Genomic DNA, 25,748 nt, shown 5'->3' on the forward strand with positions numbered 1-25,748 from the left:
ATACAGAAAAAGCAATAATATTGTGAAATATTATGGTTTTCTATTTTAAAATACTTAAAATAGAATTTATTTCTGTGATGCAAAGCTGAATTTTCAGCATCATAACGCCAGTCTTCACATGATCCTTCAGAAGTCATTCTTAAATGCTGATTTGATACTCAGTTATTGTCAATGTTGAAAACAGTTGTGTTGCTTAATATTTTTTTGGAACCCGTGATACTTTTTTCAGGATTCATTGATGAATAAAAGGTTAAAAAGAACAGCATTTATTCAAAATATAAATCTTTTCTGACAATATAAATCTTTACTAACACTTTTTATCAATTGAACACATCCATGCTGAATAAAAGTATTAATTTCTTTCAAAAAAAAGAAAGAAAAAAAATGACTGACCCCAAACTTTTGAACGGTAATGTATATTGTTACAAAAGATTTCTATTTTAAATAAATGCTGACATTTTTTTTTACTTTTTATTCATCAGAGAATCCTGAAAAAGTATTGCAGGTTATAAAATAATATTAAGCAGCACAACTGTTTCCAACATTGATAATAAATCAGCATATTACAATGATTTCTGAAGGATCATGTGACACTGAAGACTGGAGTAATGATGCTGAAAATTCAGCCTTGCATCACAGAAATAAATTATATTTTAAAGTATATTAAAGTAGAAAACCATAATTTAGAATTGTAATAATACAATCTAAAATGAAATACAAAACACAATTCACAGTATTATTGTTTTTTCTGTATTTATTATGAAATAAATGCAGCCTTAATGAGCACAAGAGACTTCGTTCAAAACATTAAAAATAGTAATGTTTCCAAACTTTTGACTGGTAGTGTACATATATATAAAATGAAAATAAAATATATGCTACCATTCAAAAATTTGGGGTCAGTGAGGGGCTTTTCAAAGAAGCTAATACTTTTATTAAGCAAGGATGCATTAAATTGATTGAAAGTGACAGTAAATATATTTATAATTTAACAAAAGTTTTCTATATGCTGAACTTTTGAATTGTCTATTCATCAAATAATACTGAAACAAATTATTAAGAAATGCAAGAAATGTTTCTTGAGCACCATTTAGCATTTTAGAGTGATTTCTGAAGGATCATGTGACAATGAAGACTGGAGTAATGATGCTGAAAATTCAGCTTTGCCATTACAGAAATAAATTAATTTAAAAAAATATTTAAATAAAGAACAGGTATTTTAAATAGTAATAATATTTCACAATATTATTATTTGTACTGATCAAATAAATGAACCCTAAGTTCAAATATCTCTCATTTTCATGTTTGATGGATGCCAGTCTTATGAATGTTTTTCAGCTTCTGGCTAATTATCTGCAAGGCAGGCTATTGCTGCCCATGGACAGCGCTACAGTCTACCAGCAGGTGGCAGAGTTGACCGCTCTCCAACACCTTGCGCTTGGACTGACTGATCTGCCATCCAAGTAATTATATACATCTCAAGCGATGTAATGTCTTATACCTAACTAATTAATGAAACTTACAGTCATTTCACCTGACCCAAAACAATCAAATCATTGTTTTAAACCTGACATTCTGACACACATTTATGTTCAAACATCAGCGCTGAGGTAAAGCAGTACCTTCCCCTGAATGATCGGCTCAAGTCCAGTGATGAAAGGCTTCTTGCTACTATACGGGCACAGTTTTCTACCTTTGGCCCCCTCAGCCATCTTGATGCCAAAGCTTACTTTATCAGTAAGTGAGAAAACCTGTCTAAATGTTCCCATTCCATTTACATCTGTATTCCATATCTTCCAAACAAACTCTTTTAACTTTCCAGAAAGTGTCAGTTCGCTTCCTCTCTTTGGATTTGATATATTCACTGCTCAGAAAGTTAGTCATCACGGCTGCCCCTCTCCCTCGCTGATCGCAGTCAACCATGAAATTATCTCGGTCCTTGATCCCAAATCACAGGTATCTGACACTCCAATAGGATTCAATATTCTGATGATGCTTTCATCATCATTGTGTGTTTTAACCATGCTCAACCACAACTAACCTATCACAAACTTCACAGAACGCATGTTTGACAGTGTCTCTAGAGGACGTGCAGTCCTTGCGCTCGATCCGTCCCAAGAAGGACAAGCTGCAATCAGTTGAGATCAGTTTTAGTGGCCAAACTCAACCCAGGACTCTCAGCATCCATCTAAAGCAGGTACGCATGTAGCTAAAGGTCATGGATATATACTTGTTGTCATTTTCAAAGAGCAGGGAGTTTTTAATTAATGAGATTGCTCTTTTTTTGATCTGTCATTTCTCTCAGGCAAAAGAACTATGCCACACCATTGCTGTGATTATGGAAGAGGTGGTGAAACCCTCCTACAGCTCCATGTCCAGTCGGGCCGGAACCCCTCATTAAACAACCAACATATGCAAACCACCTAATATCCCATGACTTACCCTGAGTTCAAATATGTCTCCTGCCATAAATCATTACAGACATTGTATTTCATAAACATGTAGAAAAGTTTACATCAGATCAAGGCTAGTATTTACCAAGTGTTTAAGTATTAGTGTTTGGGGCAGTCGTGGCCTGATGGTTACAGAGTCAGATTTGTAACCGAAGGTTGCAGATTCGATTCTCAAAAACGGCACAAAAATATAGGTGGGGAGTAAACGAACAGCTCTCTCTTCCAACCTCAGTACCCACGACTGAGGCACCTAACCCCCCCAATCACTCCCCAGGCGCCACAGCGAATAGCAGTGTGTGTGCTCACGACTCACTGCCCTTAATTTGTGTGCACTAACTTGGATTGGTTAAATGCAGAGGACGAATAGTATGAGTTACCATATTTGGCCGTCACGTCACTAATTCATTATATCCAGGGTTTTCAACAAGGGGACTGAGGGTTTGCAGAGAAGATGTATACAGCAAAGAAAAATTTAAACTCTTTGGAATGAACATTAATGATTTACGGAAGAGGATTAGGGCCAAGCAATAATGAAAAAATAAAACCATCTCGAGTTTAAAGATGTTAAATTTCGAGAAAAAACTCGTTACATTTCGAGAAAAAAGTCGAGATAAAATGTTGAGAATAAAGTCATTAAATTACGAGAAAAAACTTGTTAAATTTTGAGAAAAAAGTCTAGATAAAATGTTGAGAATAAAGTCATTAAATTATGAGAAAAAAGTCGTTAAATTACGAGAACAAATTCGTTAAATTATGAGAAAAAAGTTGTTAAATTACAAGAACAAATTCGTTAAATTTTGAGAAAAATGACGTTAAATTATGAGAAAAAATTCGAGATAAAATGTTGAGAATAAACTCATTAAAGTATGAGAAAAAAGTCGTAATTTAACGACTTAATTTGTTTATATGAGTTTATTCTCAACATTTTATCTTGACTTTTTTCTCGAAATTTAAGGACATTTTTTTCATAATTTAACGAATTTGTTCTCGTAATTTAACGACTTTTTTCTCGTAAGTTTTTTCTCAAAATTTAACAACTTTAATCTTGAGATGGTTTTATTTTTTTATTATTGCTTGGCCCTAATCCTCTTCCGTAATGATTTGATAAGCATTATTTAATGTTTAATTTTTTTTTTTTTTTTTTACAAAAATGTTTAATTTAATATCATTATGAATTTATACGAAATGGGGGTGATTTTTAGATTATATATTTATTATAAAGCTTGCCTGTTTTGTATATGTGTTAAAATCATGTTTAATTTTTCTGCGTCCAGATAAAAGAAAATGTATTAGTATAGGAATTAATCTATTTAAACTATTAAAGTGTAAAATGTCTTTTGAAGTGTATTTTTCATTATTTTTCAATAAAAAATCACTGATATCTGTCCTCTTCAGAAAAACGAGAAAGCTTTATCATTCTGTTTTGTGTGCAGATATGCATTTAAAGAGCAATATTTATCAATATTCATTTATTATAAACCACACATGACATCAAAGCCTTGATATTCAAGGTAACTACGCGATACAGAGTCTCCTCATTTAAGCTAGATAGCTCCCCCTCGTAATGGGTGGAACTAGACGATCCAACCACACCTTAAAGGATTAGTTCACTTTCAAATTAAAATTTCCTGATAATTTACTCACCCCCATGTCAACCAAGATGTTTATGTCCTTCTTTCTTCAGTCGAAAAGAAATTAAGGTTTTTGATGAAAACATTCCAGGATTTTTCTCCGTATAGTGGACTTCAATGGAGCCCAAACGGTTGAAGGTCAAAATTACAGTTTATAGCGATCCCAGACGAGAAATAAGGGTCTTATCTAGAGAAACCATCGCTCATTTTCTAATTTTTATTTTTTATTTTATATGTTTTAACAATAAATGCTCATCTTGAACTAGCTCTCTTCTTCTTCTCTATTTGAATTCCAGCAGTGTAGACACTGCTAAGTGTATTACTGCCCTCCACAGGTCAAAGTTTGAACTAAATTGTCATATACAATATGTTAGTGCAAGTATATAAAAATTAATTCAAACTTTGACCTGAGGAGGGCAGTAATACACTTAGCAATGTCTACACTGCCGGAATTCAAATAGAGAAGAAGAAGAAGAGAGCTAGTTCAAGATGAGCATTTATTGTTAAAACATTAAAACTTAGATTATTATTATTTTTTTTTTTATTTAATTTTTTTTAGAAAATGAACAATGGTTTCTCTAGATATGTCCCTTATTCCTCGTCTGGGATCATGTAGAACGTTTTGAAGCTGTTTTTAATTTGAAAGTGAACTAATCCTTTAACCCTACCCATAGCCCTATATCTAAACCTAACTATAACATAAACATAACATAATCCATTAGGTCCACAGAGGTGGAGCTGGACTAGGTCAAGAAGTTCCACCCATTACGTCCAGAGAGGGGGAACTGGACATCATTTGACTGCCCCGTAGTACTGACCAATCACAAAGGACTAAACAAAACAACTCCCGCCTCTCAGATAACACTGACCAATCAGATTCCACTTCATCGTCCGTGCACAAACAGACCCCGCCCTTCGAGTCACTAACATGGCCGTCACCAGGGAGTGAGTCCAAGGATTTTGAGACGAATATTATTTGATTCTGCTTAAACACTCTTGATGATTGACGATACTACTTGCGCGTCGTTGATGTTACAGCTCTATAACGTAAGTTTACATTTATTTATTGTGATTTGAACATGTAGCTAGTATCATTTAACCCCTAGGCCACCTCTAATAAACTGAAAACCAGCTGTTTGGATTATTTATAAATGGTTTAATGAAGTTTATATAGAAATGATTGTAACGACAACTCATTTTAACAGAGATATAAAACAGGGTTTCTTAACATGCCTTGTCGCAAGCCTCGATCAAACGATCAACATGGGAGCTGTCTTTCACATTAGCATAGGTTTAATAATAATATCGTAAAAACTCTGAAATATAATACTTTATTATAATATGTAAGTGTAAATGCAAGCTGTTACTTCTGTGTTTAATAATTTTATGCAATACCACTGTTTATTTAGTGTATCTCTGTAGTAATATAACGTTAAATATTACTAAACAAATGTCTCTGCAGAACTGCCATTTACTTAGACTGTAGTTGTTCAGATGAATCCTGCATCATTATTACAGTCTCTGTAGTCAAATATTAAAATCTCTAGTCTAGTGACTAGCATTTGTCTAATACCGTCACCTTATAAACCGGTCAACACTACTTTCTCTGAATATGTTGAATTTAAGAGATTATGTCAGTGATTTATTTGCTTTTTTTTCAGCAGTGATGCTTAATTACAGCTTTTTGAGCCAATTTAGACATTCAAAGGCAGTAAGAGTAAGTTACAGTACATTGCGTAGTTTGCTTGTCTCTCTAAAGAATAAGCCAAACTCTTAGTGATTTGTTTGTCAGCTATAAAGTAGTGTCTTACCTAAAGCCAATGATTAAATGGCACATTAGATTACTGGTACTCTTATATAATTTATCTTGTTTAATTTTAGATTATCATTATCTAATTTGTCATGTTTACAATGACAACGAGGGAAATAGAGAAGCTCACCATATTTATATCCACAAGAATATTCCCATATAAAACGAAATGTGTAAAATGCATCTGTTGTGACTGCCAATTTGCTATAACCGGATTATGTCAGGTTGGCATAAGGTGGCATATGGGTGTAAGCATGTACTAATCTGAAATAAGGTGTAGCCTAATGGAATATTTGTGAAATTTGTTTTATGTCCAAATTAATGTAACTTTGGGTGCAGTTGTAAGCAGTAGTACAAGTAACAGATAGAGAGATTTTTTTTTACAAACATGAAAGGAAACATAATGAATATAAAATCAATATCTGGGTAGCTGACATAAAAATACTTTTGGGAAGTAAATATGTGCTGCAAAACGACATGCTATTCTAAACTTTTTAGACAGAATTTTGCTAATTTTGCTTTTATAATTATTATGCATGCAGTTTTTAGAGAGTATATGAAATACTTGTAAACTTGTCACACTGTAGGACCATATAAAAATTAAAATACATTAAAATGTATTCTCTTTGCCTTATAGACTTACTTTAATTTTAATCAAAAATCTTGATGTTCATTTAAAAAACATGTTGTGTGTCAAATACGTTACTGCTCATTTTTGCACTCTTGTGTGCTGTTGTCATTGACATGAGCAAAGGCCTAGTGTTACTGACTTCTTTACTTCTGGTGAAAATAACGGTAAACATGTTCATGTGTTCATTTTGGAATATGCTGATTGCCATACAGAAATTTTTCAGTAATTGTCTGCAGCGTGTAAACCTGACTTGTGTAATGTTAATGTGGTCATTGACTCTTTTTAATAATTCCCTTTGTAATGCTTTCTACCCCAATCAGATCCCTTTGAATGTAAGAATAGAGAAGCCACAGCCTCTCATTGATTACTGCTTCCTGGGCAACGACTACAGCCCTGACAGCCGTCCCTCAGACTGGCAGTGCCCGCAGGTGCAGCGTCTTGGAGCTGGGGGCCCACAACTGCCTACCTCTGCCAGCAGGGCTGGGATCGGGACAATTGTGGACCGTAACTACCAGCTCTGGGCGGCTCGACAGAGCATGGTGAGAGACAGCGGTCGCAATGGAGCTACAGGATAAGAAACAGGTAAGTTCTTGAAATGTTTTCCTCCTATAGATGAGTGGGTTCGCTAGTCTTGAAGTGCTCAGACTGTTGATTACCACTGAAAATAATTTGGACCCACCCCTCCGTTTGTAAATACAAACAAAAATCACATTTAAAGAAATGCAACCGGAGTTAGATTTTTGGGTATAACTTTACAGTATACATAGATAAAGGAATTTTATCACACTACTCTGTATGTTAATAATATATAATGTTTAATAAATAATTAAATATATTAGATATAAATTTTATTTATATCATTAACATTATGTATGAAACATTTTTATATATATATATATATATTTATATATATATATATATATATATATATATGATAGAGTAAAACAATATCACACGAAAAACGAGCGCAATATCAAACGAGTGCTGTTTTTTTTTCCTGAATAGCAAAAGTGAAAATGTGATATTGATTTTATACCAACAGTTATTAACAGTAACAGTTATTAACAGTTCAATAAATAAGAAGTTAATATTGTGTTTATATTTTTTGTTATACACTGCGGTGTTTCATTTCTGAATGAATCCACGTTTTAGCGAATCAGTCAGGTGAACCACTGATTCAGTGGTTTCACAGACAAGGCTTAAGACTAGTCCCAGACTAAAATGTATGTTTAAGCTGTTTTAACTGAAAGCAACTTGCACTGACATATCTTAAAATATGTCAATGCTATTGTTTTGTCTCAAGATGCATATTATAAAAGCTATTAAAATGTCCTAATTGAACTAAGGCCTAATCCTGGTTTAATCTAAGCCCTGTCTGTGAAACCAGGCCTTAGAGTATCATTTCATTAAAAAAAATGATTTCATACTTTGGAAATAGTTTGCCTAAAAATTGTTTATTTAGATTTACTCATCCTCGTCGTTTAAAACCTGTATGACTTTCTTTCTTTTGCGGAACATATAAGAAGATGTTTTGAAGAAATTTGGTAACCAAACCCAACTGTTGGTCTGTAAATATATCTAAATACAAATTCAGTTGCCGGTTCTAAAAAAAAAAAATAAATCATGGCCACTGTAGCCTAAAAGTTTGAGTAGTAAATTTGAATCAAATAAAATATTTCTTTCTAAAGCTACTTTTTGTAATGTCTATTTGATGCTTTTCTCATTTAACACAATAATGACTTTAAATGACCTTTTACCCCCTTTGGGGGTCATTTCTCAAACAAATTTGATGTAATTAATTGGATAAAAAATTTTAATCGCTTGACCACCCTAGTTTTTTTCACCATCAATCATCAAACTCAGTGACACAAGATTCTAAAAGAGAAACTTTCTTACTACATGTTTATTTACAGGGGGAGTTTCGTTCTTCTTTTCCAGTAATTTTGCTCTGAAGTGTCCTGTAATAATTAACAGTTCAACTTGAACCACATCAGATACTTTTTAATGGAGATGAAAGTTGCAGAGGTTGTGTAAGCCATATCGTCTTTTTGACTTTGGACATGAAGAAAGGCTGATATGTTGTGAATTTGGGCCAGTGACTTTACCTATATCTAGTGAAAGCAGGTGCTTTTTTCATGTATTATCATGTTAAAAATACTGTACATTTGTCAGTAGTCACATCATTTATTTCACCAGCTCATATATGTGTATTTCTGTGATTGAATTTATTGAGAGAATGACAGATTTATCCTCAATCAATTAAACTCAAGTACCATAAACATCAAAATTTACCTGAATTTATCTTTTAACATTGCTTGTGTTGGACAGCATCATTGGCAGTATGACTTTGTAACACTGTATGGCTGTGTAATTTGACAGTAATGATGTTGCTGAGATCCCCTATTTGGTTCTTGTCTTACCTTTATTGATTTTGCTGAGGTAATGAAAGTGTGCTGGGATAGTTGTTGTCATGGGACAGGAACAGGTGGATCTATATATATAACCAGGATCACGGTCGGTCAGCAGGAGCGTCGATTTTTGATTTTATTGTTGTTTTGTATTGTCATGTTGTGACAATAGCAGAGGCAGGGATACATAGACCAGAAGGGGGTCATATTTAATTTTTTAATGTCAAAATAATGTCATTTTTTCACCTAAAAATATTTGAAATATATTAAATATATATCAGTCTGTCACTATTTAAAAAAAATGCACATCCCTACTTCATTAAGGTTGTGAGGTTCATTGAGGATGCTCTTTGTCCTGCCACGCCCCATCACCGCTAGGACCGTAAATTGCTGTGTTAGCTGGAATGGATGAATGCCTGGACAGGGCAGCGAGGGCACACCATGCTTTTGCTTGTCTGACAAGCCCCTCTTCCTCATGTTATTCTCTAATTCTTTCTCTCAAAAGCTCCCCAACCCTGATACCTTCTCATTCCCTACAGCTTTTCATTGTCATTTTACACCCTTTTTGTCTGTTTCTCTTCAGGCGGAGTGCTGCAGCTGCCTCTGCAGAGCTCTCAGACTAATTAATGCTAGAACTAAAAAAACTTCTTTCTTTTCTATTCATTCTCCTTCAGCTTAACTGTTTTTAAGAGACTGTCACCGGCTGAAAAGAACAGTTGTGTTCATCCTGTCTGGTTAGTTGCACTGATTTTAATGTGCACTGCTTTTTTAGCTGGCAGACTACACAAGGGGTGGCTGGGACGTGCCCAAAACAGAGCCTCTGAATGCGCAGAGGCAGAGACTGTCTGTCCAGACCGTGCGACTGGTGCTGAAACAGCAGCATACATTATCCCGTAGCACCCCGGCACACTCCTGTTCAACCCACACACGCACCAGTCACACATTAGTCTGTCGGCAGCAGAGGGACTAGTCGCAGCCATGATCCTGAAAAATGGGACCTGGTTCTGGAAGAATAAAGTGAGTGGATCTGTGTACACTTCCTCTAACAAACTCAGTTGTTTGTGATCTGTGTGAATCCGACTGTCCGGGATCCAACATTTAGGTGTTGTGTGCTAAGACTTAATTCTGTTTGTTTGTGTGATTAATCTTGAGTACCGTGAACAGGTGAAAGTGCCATGCCAGGTGTGCACTTTTCTCAGCTGTGATTGTGTGGTGTATTTTTCAAGGTCTTGAGTGGTTTTTACCCGTAATGTGTCACCGTGTGTGACCGCATATGTCCGTGTACGAGCTGGTGGTGAATCCCTGCTCGTTGATGTGTGAGAGATGCTCATGAATGGATTTAGCGCAGGCACTCAGTCTCTGGCTGTGGGAAAGTGTGTGTTTATTTATAGTGGTGGGGCCCTCGTTTGCTACTACAGGACTCCAGAAATCTACTCATTAAATACTGGTGGGATAGCCGAAATGCGTCAGAGGAGAGAGATACTTTTCTTTTGTGACCATACTTGGCATGTTGAGCAATAAAAGTTTCTAAATAAATAGGTTTGAGTTAGTGTGTCTGCATTCCCTTAATAGTTTTCCTTCTGTGCTTTTGAACTGGTAAATAAAGCTAATAAAAAAACAGCTGATGGTGACTTCCTAATAATGTCATGATTGACTGTGTTTTATGGAATGTTACAGATTAAATAAAACTTTTTGAAAATTGTCAATTTCTACAAAGTTTATATTAGCTTGTTTCTCAGATCATTTTAGTGCAACTAAGTTTTGCACTAGTGATTATTTATAAGGTATAGCCACCACCACGACCTAAACAGTGTATGTGTGTAGACTAGTACCATTTATCCAATGACTTTAAATATCCAAGGACCAACATTGTCAGATTTAAAGCTGCAGTATAAAACTTTTTTGTTGTTGCTGTTGTTTAAAGGTGCCGTAGAACGTCTTTTTAAAAGATGTAATATAAGTCTAAGGTGTCCCCTGAATGTGTCTGAAGTCTCAGCTCAAAATCCCCCATAGTTTTTTTTTTAATTATTTTTTTTTAACTGCCTATTTTGGGGCATCATTAAATATGAGCCAATTTAGGCTGCGGCCCCTTTAAATGCTCACGCTCCACGCCCACGGAGCTCGTGTTTACCTTTAACAGCATAAACAAAGTTCACACAGCTAATATAACCCCCAAAATTGTTCTTTACAAAGTGTTCATCATACAGCATGTCTAATCGTGTAAGTATGGTATTTATTTGGATGTTTACATTTGATTCTGAATGAGTTTGATAGTGCTCCGTGGCTAAAGCTAACATTACACACTGTTGGAGAGATTTATAAAGAATGAAGTTTTGTTTATGCATTATACAGACTGCAAGTGTTTAAAAAATGAAAATAACGACGGCTCTTGTCTCCGTGAATACAGTAAGAAACGATGGTAACTTTAACCACATTTAACAGTACATTAGCAACATGCTAAAGAAACATTTAGAAAGACAATATCATGTATCATGTCAGTTATTATTGCTCCATCTGCCATTTTTCGCTGTTGTCCTTGCTTGCTTACCTAGTCTGATGATTCAGCTGTGCACATCCTGACATCTTGTCCTTGTCTAATGCTTGAACATGAGCTGGCATATGTAAATATTGGGGGCGTACACCCCAACTGTTACGTAACAGTCGGTGTTATGTTGAGACCTGATATTGAGGTCTTTTAAACAAATGAGATTTATATAAGAAGGAGGAAACAACAGTGTTTGAGACTCACTGTATGTGATTTCCATGTACTGAACTCTTGTTATTTAACTATGCCAATATAAATTAAATTTTTCATTCGGGGGCACCTTTAAAAATGATCCAAAAAACAATTTGAGCAGGTACATAATCAGCCAATGTTCAAAACTATCTCCTTACCTTGGCCCGATTCATAACGGTAAGCTTGTAGTAATGTTTTCTAATTTGAGTGGTACTGGTAGGTTTGTGCGGGAAATTTCTAGCATGCCACCGTTTGTCTTTGCCTCATTACGTCACATCTGTTTACATAAAGAACAAGTCCCAGCTAGTAGGCTATATCGTATGTGTGGATGTTGCAGGTGATGGATCATTCATAGCCTTTTTTCACAGCAGCTGGAGTAATTAAACATATCAATTTGATGGCGGATTATATGGAATGGACAAATGGAGAGTTAGAAATTAGACTGTACAGAAATTAAAACCACTAATACACACTAAATAAATACATCTAGTCATGCAATGCTGATGTTGTTTACTTGAACAATTTGAGAACAAAGTCTAGCGATAATAATTTGCATGGTTTGATGTGATATGAGCTAAGCGATTGTTGGATTTAATCACCATTGGTAGAGTGATTTATTGTAATGCTTTTTTTTTCTCAGTTGGTCAGAACAAAAGTGGCAGATTTGTTACTTGTTCAAATGACATTTTCCGTGAAAATTATTATTTTGGTCATACTTCCAAGACTAAAGTCTGTGATTCTGAAGTACGTTGCGGTGACTGACAGCCACACATGCTCTCGCATTGATGCACAACCGGCATAAAGATGATAATTCCGCAAATAACTACAATTGCAGTTTGATTGAACAGAGATAGTGACAAAGAGGAAAAACTGGCAGACTGCAGCTTTAAATAAAAAGTTCATTTGAGCACTTTAATTCACACGGTCTGGAATTTGGTGTATCTGCGAAAGATTTCCTCAACTGGTACATGATGTTCAGGCAGATTTTGCCCCGTTGACAAATAGGAAGCTGCTTGGTTTGATTTAAGTGTGAGCTGTGCTTCATACAACGCTACACTATTGAAAATAGACAATGGAACTTTTTTTGCCTGTAAAATTTTGCTGATATTTTGGTAATTTGACCGCACCTTTAGTCAGCAACAGTGATGTTGAAAGTTGAAACTCAGTTTTCTGATTTTCTTCCATTTCGAAACATTTTTCACATTTCAGATTCTTAAACATCCAGTTAGTTGTGCATAAACTAATTAATATTCATGAGCCAATCCATTTTATCACACCTGTCCCCAGCATTTTTAAAAACAAAGTGGCATGCATAGATTGATTGGTTTGGTTGTGTTGTAGGAGGAGGAGGTGACTCCACTGGGACTGTCCACGGCTCAGGCTCTGTGCACCCTACGGGACCAGCTGTCCAACTTACTGGGGCAACACCAGAAATTCATCCCACGAAGATCCACTGTACAGGTCTGTTCTGGATTAAGGGTGCTTTGCTTGTTATCTTCACAGTTAAATTAGTTTTGTCAGAGATTGAGAAATCAGGTTTTACTTTTTGTTTTGCAGGAGCAATGGGCCAAGAGCTTCCTTCATCACGACAACCGGCATTCGTGCTTCCATTGGCCAGGAGCTGTTCTCACTCTGGTTGTGGTGGTTGGGCTGTTGTGTTGTCATGGCAGCCAGCCGGAGGGCAGGTGGGCAGGGCTTGATGCAAAAAATCTTTTGATTGGCATTTTCAATGGACATTATCAAATAGTTGGGTTTAGCACTTAATGTTATTTTGTTTTATGTAAGCTGCTTTCCTTTTTATCTCAGTCAAGGCATAGAGCTGGTGAACGCGGGTGCGCTCTTCCTCCTGCTGCTGCTGAACCTCTTCCTCATCAGACGGCAGCAGAGGTTACGGACCAGCGAGATGGTGCGGAGGCTCAAGTCCATCATTTCACAGCTGAACGGTGAGGAGAGAGCAGCGAGTATATGAATGTTTCAAGTATTCAGTCATGCTTCAGGAAGTAACAGTAATGGTTATGCTATGGTATCCATTCCATTCATTTACACATTTACATTTCAACGCAATGTTACATATGCTTTTATATAACTGGAATTATAGTATAGTTCATTCTGTCATTATTTATGCACTTTCATGTTGATCCATGTCTCTAGACTTGTCATTCCAAGTTTTAATAAGTAAATGTTCACTTAACTCTTTCACTTTTTCCTCATGGGTTGCCAGATTATTTGGAGAGAAGTGCTGGACATCCAATCAGATGGGCCCCCTCTCTGTACCCTGACCTCTACACTCCCACCTCCCCTTCCTGGTCACTGCATTGGACATTCAGAGACGAGCGACTGGTCAATCTACCCGTCAGTCTACTGGTGGAAGGTGATATCATCGCTCTTAGACCAGGCCAGGAAGCCTTTGCATCTCTCAGAGGCATCAAGGTAATGTCTGAATTACATTTTTTTTTTTTTTTTTTTTGTGTATTGTGTATATTTATGGATCACAATATGCATAACAATTTTTTCTTCTAATATTTATATTAAATTTTATTTCAACTTTATTTCAATTAATGAAAATTATTTTTAATAGTTGTAATTTTAGTTAACAATAACAGCACCTTGTTCACACCGCAGGAACTAGGAAAGAGTTTAGCTCTAGGAACTACTTTTGGGGGAACTAAATTAGCTCCTACTTTAGAGTAGGGTGTAAACCAGCACTATAGGAACTATCAATGACATAAGTGTACATTGATTGGTCAAACGTATATAAAATACCGGCACCCGACATTTTTAAAAAGCATATTTACTTCACGAACATGGAAAACAGCGATAACGGCATATACCTGCTGTCTGCAGGGTTGTGTTTTTTTCTCCGCCTCGATGATATGCAATACTGAATGTTGTCATAGGAGATTTCATCTCTTAGCCCCACTTTTTGCTCTTTTTACAGTCCATCTCCGTTATCACAAAACCCACGACACACAACAAATACAGCTCCGATCACGGCATCCTCCATAAATGCTGCGCTTAAAGACGCCGCTCTCGGCCGGAGTTCTTATTCCCAGTGTGAATGCAAGAACATGGCCTGGGGTAGAAATTAGTTCCCGGGGAACTATCCTAGTGGCTAGTTCCTATAACTGAGTTCCTAGAACTATTCGGTGCGAAAGCCCTATTGTTTCTGCCAAAGGACCATAGTTATTACAGGTATTGTTACTACTGTGACACAATCACAGCCAATCAGGAAGTATTTGATATTTATTATACAACTTTATTTGTGGAGTGGGATGTTGGGCCAATTAGATTTCAGTCGGCTGACTTGTGATGTCCTTGCCAACTGTTGCCTCTGGCTTGCTTAGTTGGGGACACTTAATATTCAGCATTATTAATTACTTGACTGCACTGACACTATTGGATGAGAACTAAACTGAGCTGGATGATGACAGTTATTAAACCAAATTGAATCAACACTGAACTGATTTCAACTGAGTGATGACTATTTACTATTGTCTTTTAAGAGCTGCTTTACAGCAGCAGTAACAGTATGAACTATATACTGGTATTTTGTACTGGAATCTGAAACGGTACAAAAGAAAACCTTGGAGAATACTTGCTTCATTAATGAGTGTTTCTCTCGGGTTCTGTGGCTCTCTCACTCTGTTCTTCTGAATCACTGAATCTACTGTTACCAGGACGACGAACACATCGTGCTGGAGCCAGGAGACCTTTTTCCACCGTTTTCCCCTCCTCCCTCCCCACGCGTGAATGAGCGGCGGGGCCCCCACAGTCCTCAGCAGTACCGCCTCTTCAGGGTGGTGCGCACACCTATACTCGACAGTGTCAGGTTAATACCTCAGTGGACTCAAACAGCTAGACAATTTTTTCATGCCACCTTTTTCATTTGTGATATGTGAACATTTTGTTTTCTCACACTAGTAACTAATCACCTTTTTCTGGCCAATAGGAACAGCCTTGACCTGGCTCTCTCCCGTCCAATCACAGCCCTCGATAACGAACGGTTCACAGTGCAGTCCATTATTGCCAAATTTGCCTGTCCTGCTGTATTGGTATGCTTAAACACATGGACACTTTAAGTTTTCAAAATGCGTCTCAAAGTTTCACACATGTTGTGTCTGCAGCCTGTAAGCAACATCCATTTTGACACCCATATTAACAGTTTTCTGTTTTCACAAGTACTGCTGAATGCTGAACTCAGCAGAAAATAAGGTGAAACAGAGAATCATGGAGTGAACTGTTCACAGCAGAAACGCTGTCAGTGTGAAAGCTAGCAACACTCACATGCTCCAGATGCAAAATGTGTGAAATGGGCCTAATGTTCATAACATTTAATAATTAGTGTAAAAAAAATGTGTGTTCGTTTGCTGATGATGATCTTTGGTCAACATTTTTTTTTTATTTATAGGTGGCCTTTTTCTCTATTAACACGATCCGGTACTTCTTTGACACTCCTGGTCTTACCCCTGGACCCTTCAACTTCCTTCAGTTGCAGGTTGATAATAGTTCATCACAATGCAAATGTTTCTTTTTATTTTCATTTTTTATTTTTAAATTCAGAACTGCTTTCACTCTCTGACAATAGTAAATGTTAGGGTAAGTCCATCATAACTATTCTCTTCTTCATTTAAAAAAAAAAAAAAAAAAATATATATATATATATATATATATATAATATATATATATATATATATATATATATATAATTAGGCCATTATAGTGATTGGTCAAACCCTTGAATGGCATTGTGGGAAAGGGACACTGCTCATATGATCGTTCCAAACAAAATCAAGCAGCAAAATTTATTTCTACAAGGCTCTTAGTGAAATCTTCATATAATTGTCAATTTAAGAAAGCAGTTCTGTTGTTATGACTACAAGATCCTGGGTAGCACATCCTTGTGTTATGTTATGAAACCTGAGGTATTTTATTTATGATTGTTTTGTTTTTTTAAACCATCACTCAAACATTAGTTATCAACTACAAGGCCGGGGCCCTCTAGGGGCTTCAGCAAATTTCCAAAGGCCTCAAAATCAAAACAAGCCAAAGCAACTGAAAATCAAGATATTTCTCATGCTATTTCACCCTTTTTTTCTTTTTTCTTTTTTGTTTTTACACTTTTTTTTTTTTTTTTTTTTGTCTTAATTTCTCCCATACGAGGTAGCCTTATTTTAAAAGGTGTGATTTCTAGACTATGTCATGTATATTCATTATAAAAATGCCCATGGAATTATAAGGTTTTATTCATTTACATTTTATGAAAAGCTCTAAAAAAATTGTATCAGCTAGAAATTGTGAGTTAAAACTAGAGTTAAAAGGTTAGTTCACCCAAAAGCAAAAAAAGATCTTTTTAATGAAATCTGAGAGCTTTCTTTCCCTCCATTGACAGCCTACGCAACTACCACATTCAAGCCCCAGAAAGGTAGTAAAGACATCATAAAAGTAATCCATGTGATTCCAGTGGTTTAACCTCAATTTTATGAAACGATGCGAGTGCTTTGTTTGTGCAAAAAAACATTATTTACCTCTTTATTTTTAAAATATTAATCTCCAATGCGTTAAGAACACCACGACATATGCGGGTTGTGATGACGTGAAAGCAGATGTTTTTGTGTGAATTAATATTTTGTGGTAAATTGTTTTTTTGCCCAAACAAAAAAAACGTATGTCACTTCATAAAATTGAGGTTAAACCACTTTTATAGTGTGTTTAGTACCTTTCTGGGGCTTGAAAGTGGTAGTTGCGGTAGTGGTAGTTCAACTCTCAGATTTCGTTAAAAAGATCTTCATTTGTGTTCCGAAGATGAACGAATGTGTTAAGTGTTTGGAACGACATGAGAGTGAGTAAATAACACAATTTTCATTTTTGGGTGAACTAACCCTTTAAAAATCCTTATTCTTAATCCTTATCCAGTGCCATGAGGCCATGGAATAATTTTGTGCCCAGTGGGGGGCCTTGGAATCAAAAAGGTTGAGAATCGCTGTTCTAATGTATCTAAGGACTATTATTGGTAAATATTCCGAATCCGTACATATTTCAATATTTTGCATGTTTGTTTCTTGACTGCACAGAGAGACATAATAAGTAGAATTAAAGTCACAAAGAGATGACATTTGATGCACAACAATGTTGGTATTAATAGTGAATTTCCATCTCTCTTTCTCTCTCTCTCTCGCTCTCTCTGATCAATAGATGATGGGTGTATTGCCCATTTTACCTCTTCTGTTTCCTGTCATGTGGGTTCTGGTCAATGCGTATGGAGAGGCCCGTGTGTTAGCCGAGTCCAGCCATAACTCTCCCACTGGCCTGGTAAGACAGACAGAACACCGCACATTCACTCACTCGCTTTTTGCTGTTCATTAACAGTACACACACACACATGTAGACAAAACTTACAAAACCAAAACCAAATCCTACACCAACAGATATTGCTGCTAAATTGTAACTTGCTCTGTGTATGATTACTGTGTGAATTAACTTTGATTTGCAGTCATAACGCTGCATGAGGAAATAAAGCTTATAGGCCAAGCTCACACGAGTAGTAGGGAGGCTTAGGGAGGGATTGCGGAGCCGAGGAGAAGCGATCAGGCCAGAGTTGAAGCGGAGGGCTGATCGTCTGCTCGGGTGTTTAATCAGACTTTTTTCTTGTCCCAGCTTGCTAAATTCTCTGAGGACACTCTAAGCAGCTACACGGAAGTGGTGTCCTCCCAGGTATAACCTCTGTATTCCTCCTCCACCTCTCCCACCCGTTCACCACACGCTTCTTGTGATCCTTCTCCCTTGCTCTGGACCCTCCCACAACCGTCATCTTTTTCTTTTCTGATTTTTACTCATGTCAACTTGTCTATATCAAAGGATCACTATGAAAAGAGCCTGTTATTTTATTTATTTATTTGCTTCACCACCGTTTATTTACATTTGTTCTCATTTTGTTTCTTTAAAAAAAACACGGCCACTTCATCTCACTTCGTTCGATCAAGTTTGCAAAATCAGCCAATACTCCCGCGATCTTTATTATTTATTTTGCATCTTTTTCGCTTCTTGTGCTGCCGGTTAGTTTGGCACCCCCCCACGCTGACCTGTGACACCTTGGCCTTTGCCTGCCCACCTTCTGCCTGCCTGAGGTTTGCATGATAGAGTATAAGCTCTCTCTATAGTGGTGGTGCTTGTCTGGACTACATTTTTCAAAATTTTAATGTACTTTTGGAGAACTTCTGCATGAACAAGACTCTTTTTTTCCACTTTAAAATTTCCAAAGTATGGTAAGTATTTGTCTGCATGGACAGATCAGACATATAGGCAGGCTGAAAGTATTTAAATCTGCTGCTGTGTTTTGCTGTTTAATTTCTTATTTCAAAGACTTTATAATACAAATCAGAAGGGTTTTAAGAAGTTTGCTCTTCATAAACATTCACACTGGTTTATTGAACAGCTGTGCACTCAAAGTCTGTGTGTGTGTGTGTGTGTGTGTTTGTGTGTGAGTGTGCGTGTGTGTTTGTCTGATGATGTGAATCTTTAAAGACCTTATGAAATCAAAATTAGATTTTGTGGCTTTTTGTGAAGTTTCCATGTCTGTTGAGTCATCTGTATACTACTGTACTCCTTACAGTTTACATAATTAACTTTTTAGCACATATAGTGTATTTAGATATTTTTTTATAAATGCACTAATGTTCAAAAGTTTGGGGTTGGTGAGATTTTGTGTGTGTGTGTGTGTGTGTGTGTGTGTATTTGAAAGAAGTCTCTAATGATCACCACCAAGGCTGCATGTATTTGATCAAAAATACAGTAAAAACTGTAATATTGTGAAATACTATTAGAGTTTAAAATTAACTGTTTTATATTTTGATATATTTTAAAATGTAATATATTCCTGTGATGGCAAAGATGAATTTTGGAGCAATTACTCCATTCTTCAGTGTCACATGATCCTTCAGAAATCATTCTAATATGCCGACTTGCTTTGATAAAAGAAACACACTGACACAGACACAAAGACAGTGTGTGTCATTGTTTTAATAAAAGACATCCAGCTTTTCTTTAGAATTATGTGCACTGATGACTCATTTACAGTGAGACCGGGAACATTTTTTGATTTCATGTTGACTTTAAAGGTGGATTCATGGACATCTGATGTGAGTCAGATAGATTCACCTCCAACTAACTGTTTTCAGTTCTTGCTCTGCAGTGCTGCTCTCCTGTAGATGCTGCCTCAAGCTTTCATTTGTTTGCTTCAGTTTCAAATCTTCTGTGATTCAGTCAGTTCAATTTCTCTCTCCCTTTTACTATTGCAAGTTGCATTTATTTTTATGCAACACCTCTAAACCTCTGAATGCACTAGGACAAACCTAAGACTGGATATGCTACTGCTGCTTTTTTCCTGCCTAACTCTCCCAGGCCTTGTCTTATAGAACTTTTTGTGTGTGTGTGTGTGTCTGGATGTCTGTGTGTCTGTTTGTAAGTGGATAACATCCAGAACCAGGTTTCAGGTTTCATAAATTCTGACACTTTTGCAGAGCCATTCGAAACCCAGAGCTGCTGATGCATGGATTTCAATTTCTGTCAGGGCAGGTGATGCGACTCACACCATGTTTGTGTGTGTGTGTGTGTGTGTGCGCGATTGTGTGCAGGAGATACTACGCTGTGTGTGGAGACACCTGGTCAGTGTGCTGAAAGGAGAGTCCCAGACCCTCTGTTATACCTCCAGTCTGCTGCACTCGTTGGGTTCCGTCACTGTGAGTGCTCCCCCTTGTGTCACATTAGACATATTACACTTCCTACTTGCAATTTGATGAAAAAAAAAAAACATTGATTAATTTTCACTTTAAAAATTAATAGTAATTAAAAGACCAATCTGGGCTGTTTTCAATCTAATTATCAAATTATAGCATTGCTGTAACTGCTATAGGAGGGCAGTTTTCCTCCAATATTTAAAATGGTGGTCAATCAATACGTCTTTTTAATAGCAGGAACATTCTATGAATTTGGTTCCTTCCCCTGTTTTTTTTTTCTTCTTTTTTTTTTTAACGTTTCTTTACATCTTTGAGATACTGCACCTGTATCATGCTTTTTACTACCACAAACAATAATTACGACACATTCCTCAGTATGTATAAACAAATGTCAAAAGGTATTTACAGTAAATAAATGTGCTTATAATGCAAGAGGGTATTCATGCAATACCACAAATAGGCTAAATGTTCAAAAATATAAACGTATTTGAAATATGCATTATCTTAAATGCGTTTACACATTAAAACATGCAACATACACTCACTGGCTACTTTATTAGGTACACCTTGCTGCTTTAATTCTTCGTGGCATAAATTTAAGAAGGTGCTGGAAAAATTGCTCAGAGATTTTGGTTCATATTGACATGATAGCATCACGCAGTTGCTGCAGATTTATCGTCTGCACATCCATGATGCGAATCTCCCATTCCACTACATCCCAAATGTGCTCTATTGGATTGAGATCTGGTGACTGTGGAAGCCATTTGAGTATAGTGAACTCAATGTCATGTTCAAGAAACCAGTTTGAGATGATTTGAGCTTTCTGACTTGGCACGTTATCCTGCTGTAAGTAGCCATCAAAAGATGGGTACACTGTGGTCATAAAGGAATGGACATGGTCAGTAATAATACTCAGGTAGGCTGTGGTGTTTAAATGATGCTTAGTTGGTACTAGGGGGCCCAAAGTGTGCCAAGAAAATATTCCCCACACCATTACACCACAAGCCTGAACCATTGATACGAGGCTGGATGGACCAGGCAACATTTTTTCCAATCTTCTATTGTCCAATTTAGGTGAGCCCATACAAATTGTAGCCTCTTGTTGCAAATTGTTTCCTCTTCTTAGCTGACAAGAGTAGCACCCCATGTGATCTTCTGCAGCTGTAGCGCTTCTGCTTCAAGGTTTGACGTGGTGTGCGTTCAGAGATACCTCCGTTGTAACAAGTGGTTATTTGAGTTACTGTTGCCTTTCTATCAGTTCAAACCAGTCTGGCCATTCTCCTCTGATCTCTGGAATCAACAAGCCATTTTCGCCCACAGAACTGCTGCTCACTGTAAACCATAGAGATGCATGAAAATCCCAGTGGATCAGCAGTTTCTGAAATACTCAGACCAGCCCGTCTGGCACCAACAGCCTTGCCACTTTCAAAGTCACTTAAATCACCTTTCTTCCTCATTCTGATGCTCCATTTGAACAGGCAGATTGTCTTGTCCAGGTCTACATGCACAAAGGCATTGATTAGATATGAGTTAACAAGCAGTTGAATAGGTGTACCTAATAAAGTGGCCAGTGAGTGTATATGGAATGCATTTTAAATCAGTTTGAAATGCATTTAGAAGTGTGACCCTAATAACATAAACATTGCGTATGTTACGTTGCATGACAAGACTATCAAATGACATACATTAGTTATTAAAAGATACTTTAAGTATGTTATCATTCTCATGCTTGATAGGAAATGTAGTTTAAAATAATTACCCTAAAATTAATTTAAATGCAAAGAATCATAAGCTTTATTAAGTGATAATTAAGTATCTTGTTTTATCATATGTCCTGACCTGTACATAGGTGCTGTGCTGCGTGGATAAGCAGGGCATTCTGTCCTGGCCCAACCCCAGTCCCGAGACTGTGCTGTTCTTCAGCGGACGAGTAGAACCTCCTCATGACAGCCAGGATGACCTCAGAGACGACCTGTCAGTCAACTCCCTCTGCAGGACAGAGGGCGAGGAGGAACGAGACGAGGTATTACTGATCACTAGACTGAAATTACAGTTTCTTTTAATTATGATCATTTAAATTAAATGACTTCAGAACTTTTGAAAATATATAACTATACTGGACAGGGTTGGACTTAATTAAGTTGTTATTTTAGAGTCTGTGTTTTGTCTCCCTTCAGTCAGTGTGTGTGTTTTTTTTCCTGTGTAGCCTCAGGAAGGTGAAGCACTGCTGTGTTTACCAGCATTTGAACCCTCCCTTCACATGGCTGAGCAGGAACCCAGTGAGACATCACATGACACCGCCCGTTCCTCGGACACTCAACGCCAGCGACGAGGACCCCAAACCACCCGTTCCAAACACCCATCGGGTTCCAACGTCAGTTTCAGCCATGACACTGAGGGTGGAGATGACATTCCTCAGGTAGGTCTACACCTGCAGAGCTAGTTTAGATTATGACTATGTATTTGTGTTCATGTGTTTTGTATATGTCTCTATTTCCAGCCATGTGGTGTGGGTGATGATCTGTGTGAAGCAGAAGATTTTGTGTGCGACTATCATCTGGAGATGTTGAGTTTGTCCCAGGATCAGCAGAATCCCGTCAGCATCCTGTTTGATGACTCCGGTTGGCAGAATCACCTGCCCTCTTTGAAGCCCCTTGGCCTGAACATCCTGTTGAATCTGTGTAATGTCACCGTCACCCAGCAGCTCTGCCGATTCTCGGATCACCTGTCCAACCTGGCACTGCAGGAATGCCACGGGGCGGTTCTACCCATTCATGTTCCCTGGGGCCTCTGCGAACTATCTCGTCTTATAGGTAAGACCTTATGTTAGAGTATTGTTAATAAACATACATTGTCAGGATTTATATTTTTTCGTGGATTAATTAGTACAAATGATTGTTTTTAGAACAATTGTTTTTTGGCAAAAAGCATACAAAGCAGTCTTTTTTCTAATTATTATATTATTGTTTTGGTTGCACAATAATCTGAACTTGGGACTTAATTCATTTTTTACTCCTGTAGTCTCTCTATGGGTCACCCTGTCCGAAGAATCCAACGATATAACACAAATGACATTTCTGAACACATTCAATATAGAGTTTTTAAAATCAATTGGCCAAATAATTGGCAATCAGTTGGCAAAATCTGTAATCATATGCATGCAGTATAGTGGCTTATATTATTTTTGTCCAAATACATTAAAATTAAATTAAATTAAAAGCTAAAATCAGTCACTTTAATTGCTACACATGAATATACTATAGGCCATTATATTATAATGTACTGTATGAAAAATTATTGATCAACATCTAGTCTGGCAGTGCTTCTAGTCAATAGTAATGTTAGATTCATTGTTGTATCTTCACATACTTTAATTAGACCCTTCTAGAAAGGTGCCCTAGAAACATCTTGTTTTTATAAGATGTAATATAAGTCTAAGGTGTCACCTGAATGTGTCTGAAGTTTCTCAAAATACCGCATAGATTTTTTTTTTAACTGCCTATTTTGGGGCATCATTAACTATGCACCGATTCAGGCTGCGGCCCCTTTAAATCACGCACTCCCTGCCCCCCAGAGCTCTCGACTATAATACAGTGCATTTACAAAGTTCACACAGCTAATATAACATGCTAAAGAAACATTTAGAAAGACAATTCACAAATATCATGGATCATGTCAGTTATTATTGCTCCATCTGCCATTTTTCGCTGTTGTCCTTGCTTGCTTACCTAGTCTGATGATTCAGCTGTGCACAGATCCAGACGTTAATACTGCCTGCCCTTGTGTAATGCCTTGAACATGAGCTGGCATATGCAAATATTTGGGGCATGCATATTAATGAGCCTTACTGTTACGTAACAGTCGATGTTATGTTGAGATTCGCCTGTTCTTCGGAGGTCTTTTAAACAAATGAGATTTACACAAGAAGGAGGAAACAATGGAGTTTGAGACTCACTGTATGTCATTTCCATGTACTGAACTCTTGTTATTTAGTTATGCCAAGGTAAATTAAATTTTTGATTCTAGGGCACCTTTAAGATAACTGGATTGTTCTCTCCTGTTCTGTTATATGTCAGGTTTCACTCCGGGAGCGAGGGAACTGTTTAAGCATGAGAATCATCTGGCTCTGTACCAGCTCCCTTCAGGAGAGAAGGCCAAAGAATCTGCCCCTAGACGCCTCCATCACTTCACTAAACGCCAGCCCCCCATCAGTCACCTCATCAGTCTGTTTGTTAGGGACAGCACTACCAGTACAGCCAGTTTTTTTCTCTTCCACTTCCTGTTTATTCTTGGTGGTTTGTTTAGTCACTGACCTTTGTCCTTTGAACTCTCTTTAGATAATGTACAGATGCTCTCCCACGGCTCAGCCGACCTCATCCTGGAAGCCTGCACGGATTTCTGGGATGGGGCGGACATCTATCCGCTGTCTGGCTCTGATAGGTCAGAGACAACAATTAAAATACTGACACTAGTCATTCAGTTTTCTTAATATGCAGAGTGGAGAATTTTATGTCTGTACTGAAGTACTGGTGTTATGCCCCATAGGAAAAAGGTTCTAGATTTCTACCAACGTGCCTGTCTGTCAGGATATTGTTCTGCATTTGCCTATAAGCCTATGCAGGTGGCATTGTCTGACCAGCTGAATGGAAAGTGTGTGGAGCTGGCTCCAGGCCCCACACTCTTTTCTGGGGTGGAGCTTCCCAGTACCACCCCCATCAAGCACGGCAGCCGCAGGAACAGCTGGAGCTCTGATGGTGAGAGACATGGTCTGTTCAGCTCACAATCTGGAAAGTAGAGTGAAAAAATATATATCTTGATATGATTGTTTGTCAAGCTATTGATCCATTTATCAATTGATAGATAGATAGATCAAACTTACATAGAGCAAACTGACCAACTCTAACATAGATATGTACTGTATATATTTCAGAGGGTATTGGAGAAGGTTTGGAGAAGGAGGACTGTGTTCAAGCACTGAGTGGCCAAATCTTCATGGGAATGGTGTCATCCCAGTTCCAGGCCCGACTGGACACTGTTCGGCTCATTGAGAACCTGGTGGGAGCCTGTATCCGCTTTGTGTACTTCTCCATGGAGGATGAGCTGCGCAGCAAAGTATGACACTGATGGGAAAACCAATTCCATGAAGACATGGTGTATTTGGGATTTTCTATTTTATCACCTCTAAATTTTGTCTGCCTGTAGGTGTTTGCAGAGAAGATGGGATTGGAGACGGGCTGGAACTGTCACATCTCTCTGACCCCAAACGGAGATGGTCACTGTGATGGTGCTCCGTCCAGCCCTAGTCAAGCAGGATCCCTACATGACGACCTTCTGCAGGGTAAGAGT

General features: G+C 37.4%; 2 protein-coding genes across 3 annotated transcripts in view; both read left to right on the forward strand.

The window, feature by feature from the left end:
- myo15b (myosin XVB) overlaps window positions 1-3,834 on the forward strand; it is a 39,650-nt gene extending 35,816 nt beyond the window's left edge. Inside the window, exons 62-66 of the mRNA XM_067370291.1 lie at window positions 1,339-1,463; window positions 1,604-1,737; window positions 1,823-1,956; window positions 2,060-2,197; window positions 2,306-3,834. Coding sequence (XP_067226392.1) covers window positions 1,339-1,463; window positions 1,604-1,737; window positions 1,823-1,956; window positions 2,060-2,197; window positions 2,306-2,401 — 627 coding nt within the window. The 3' untranslated portion in view covers window positions 2,402-3,834. The remainder of the gene's footprint in view (window positions 1-1,338; window positions 1,464-1,603; window positions 1,738-1,822; window positions 1,957-2,059; window positions 2,198-2,305) is intronic.
- Window positions 3,835-4,992: 1,158 nt separating this feature from the next.
- tmem94 (transmembrane protein 94) overlaps window positions 4,993-25,748 on the forward strand; it is a 31,808-nt gene continuing 11,052 nt past the window's right edge. The window contains exons 1-20 of one of the 2 annotated variants that reach the window (XM_067369214.1): window positions 4,993-5,131; window positions 6,846-7,107; window positions 13,012-13,131; window positions 13,228-13,355; window positions 13,477-13,613; window positions 13,892-14,100; window positions 15,348-15,499; window positions 15,620-15,722; window positions 16,079-16,165; window positions 17,863-17,979; window positions 18,325-18,381; window positions 20,301-20,405; window positions 22,252-22,425; window positions 22,609-22,821; window positions 22,903-23,215; window positions 24,479-24,652; window positions 24,740-24,842; window positions 24,948-25,156; window positions 25,333-25,514; window positions 25,605-25,740. In XM_067369214.1, coding sequence (XP_067225315.1) covers window positions 7,084-7,107; window positions 13,012-13,131; window positions 13,228-13,355; window positions 13,477-13,613; window positions 13,892-14,100; window positions 15,348-15,499; window positions 15,620-15,722; window positions 16,079-16,165; window positions 17,863-17,979; window positions 18,325-18,381; window positions 20,301-20,405; window positions 22,252-22,425; window positions 22,609-22,821; window positions 22,903-23,215; window positions 24,479-24,652; window positions 24,740-24,842; window positions 24,948-25,156; window positions 25,333-25,514; window positions 25,605-25,740 — 2,743 coding nt within the window. In that variant the 5' untranslated portion in view covers window positions 4,993-5,131; window positions 6,846-7,083. The remainder of the gene's footprint in view (window positions 5,132-6,845; window positions 7,108-13,011; window positions 13,132-13,227; window positions 13,356-13,476; window positions 13,614-13,891; window positions 14,101-15,347; window positions 15,500-15,619; window positions 15,723-16,078; window positions 16,166-17,862; window positions 17,980-18,324; window positions 18,382-20,300; window positions 20,406-22,251; window positions 22,426-22,608; window positions 22,822-22,902; window positions 23,216-24,478; window positions 24,653-24,739; window positions 24,843-24,947; window positions 25,157-25,332; window positions 25,515-25,604; window positions 25,741-25,748) is intronic. The other variant, XM_067369215.1, reaches the window with a different exon arrangement.

This window comes from Chanodichthys erythropterus, chromosome 19 (genome assembly GCF_024489055.1).
Source record: "Chanodichthys erythropterus isolate Z2021 chromosome 19, ASM2448905v1, whole genome shotgun sequence".
In the NCBI taxonomy this organism is placed as follows: Eukaryota; Metazoa; Chordata; class Actinopteri; order Cypriniformes; family Xenocyprididae; genus Chanodichthys; species Chanodichthys erythropterus.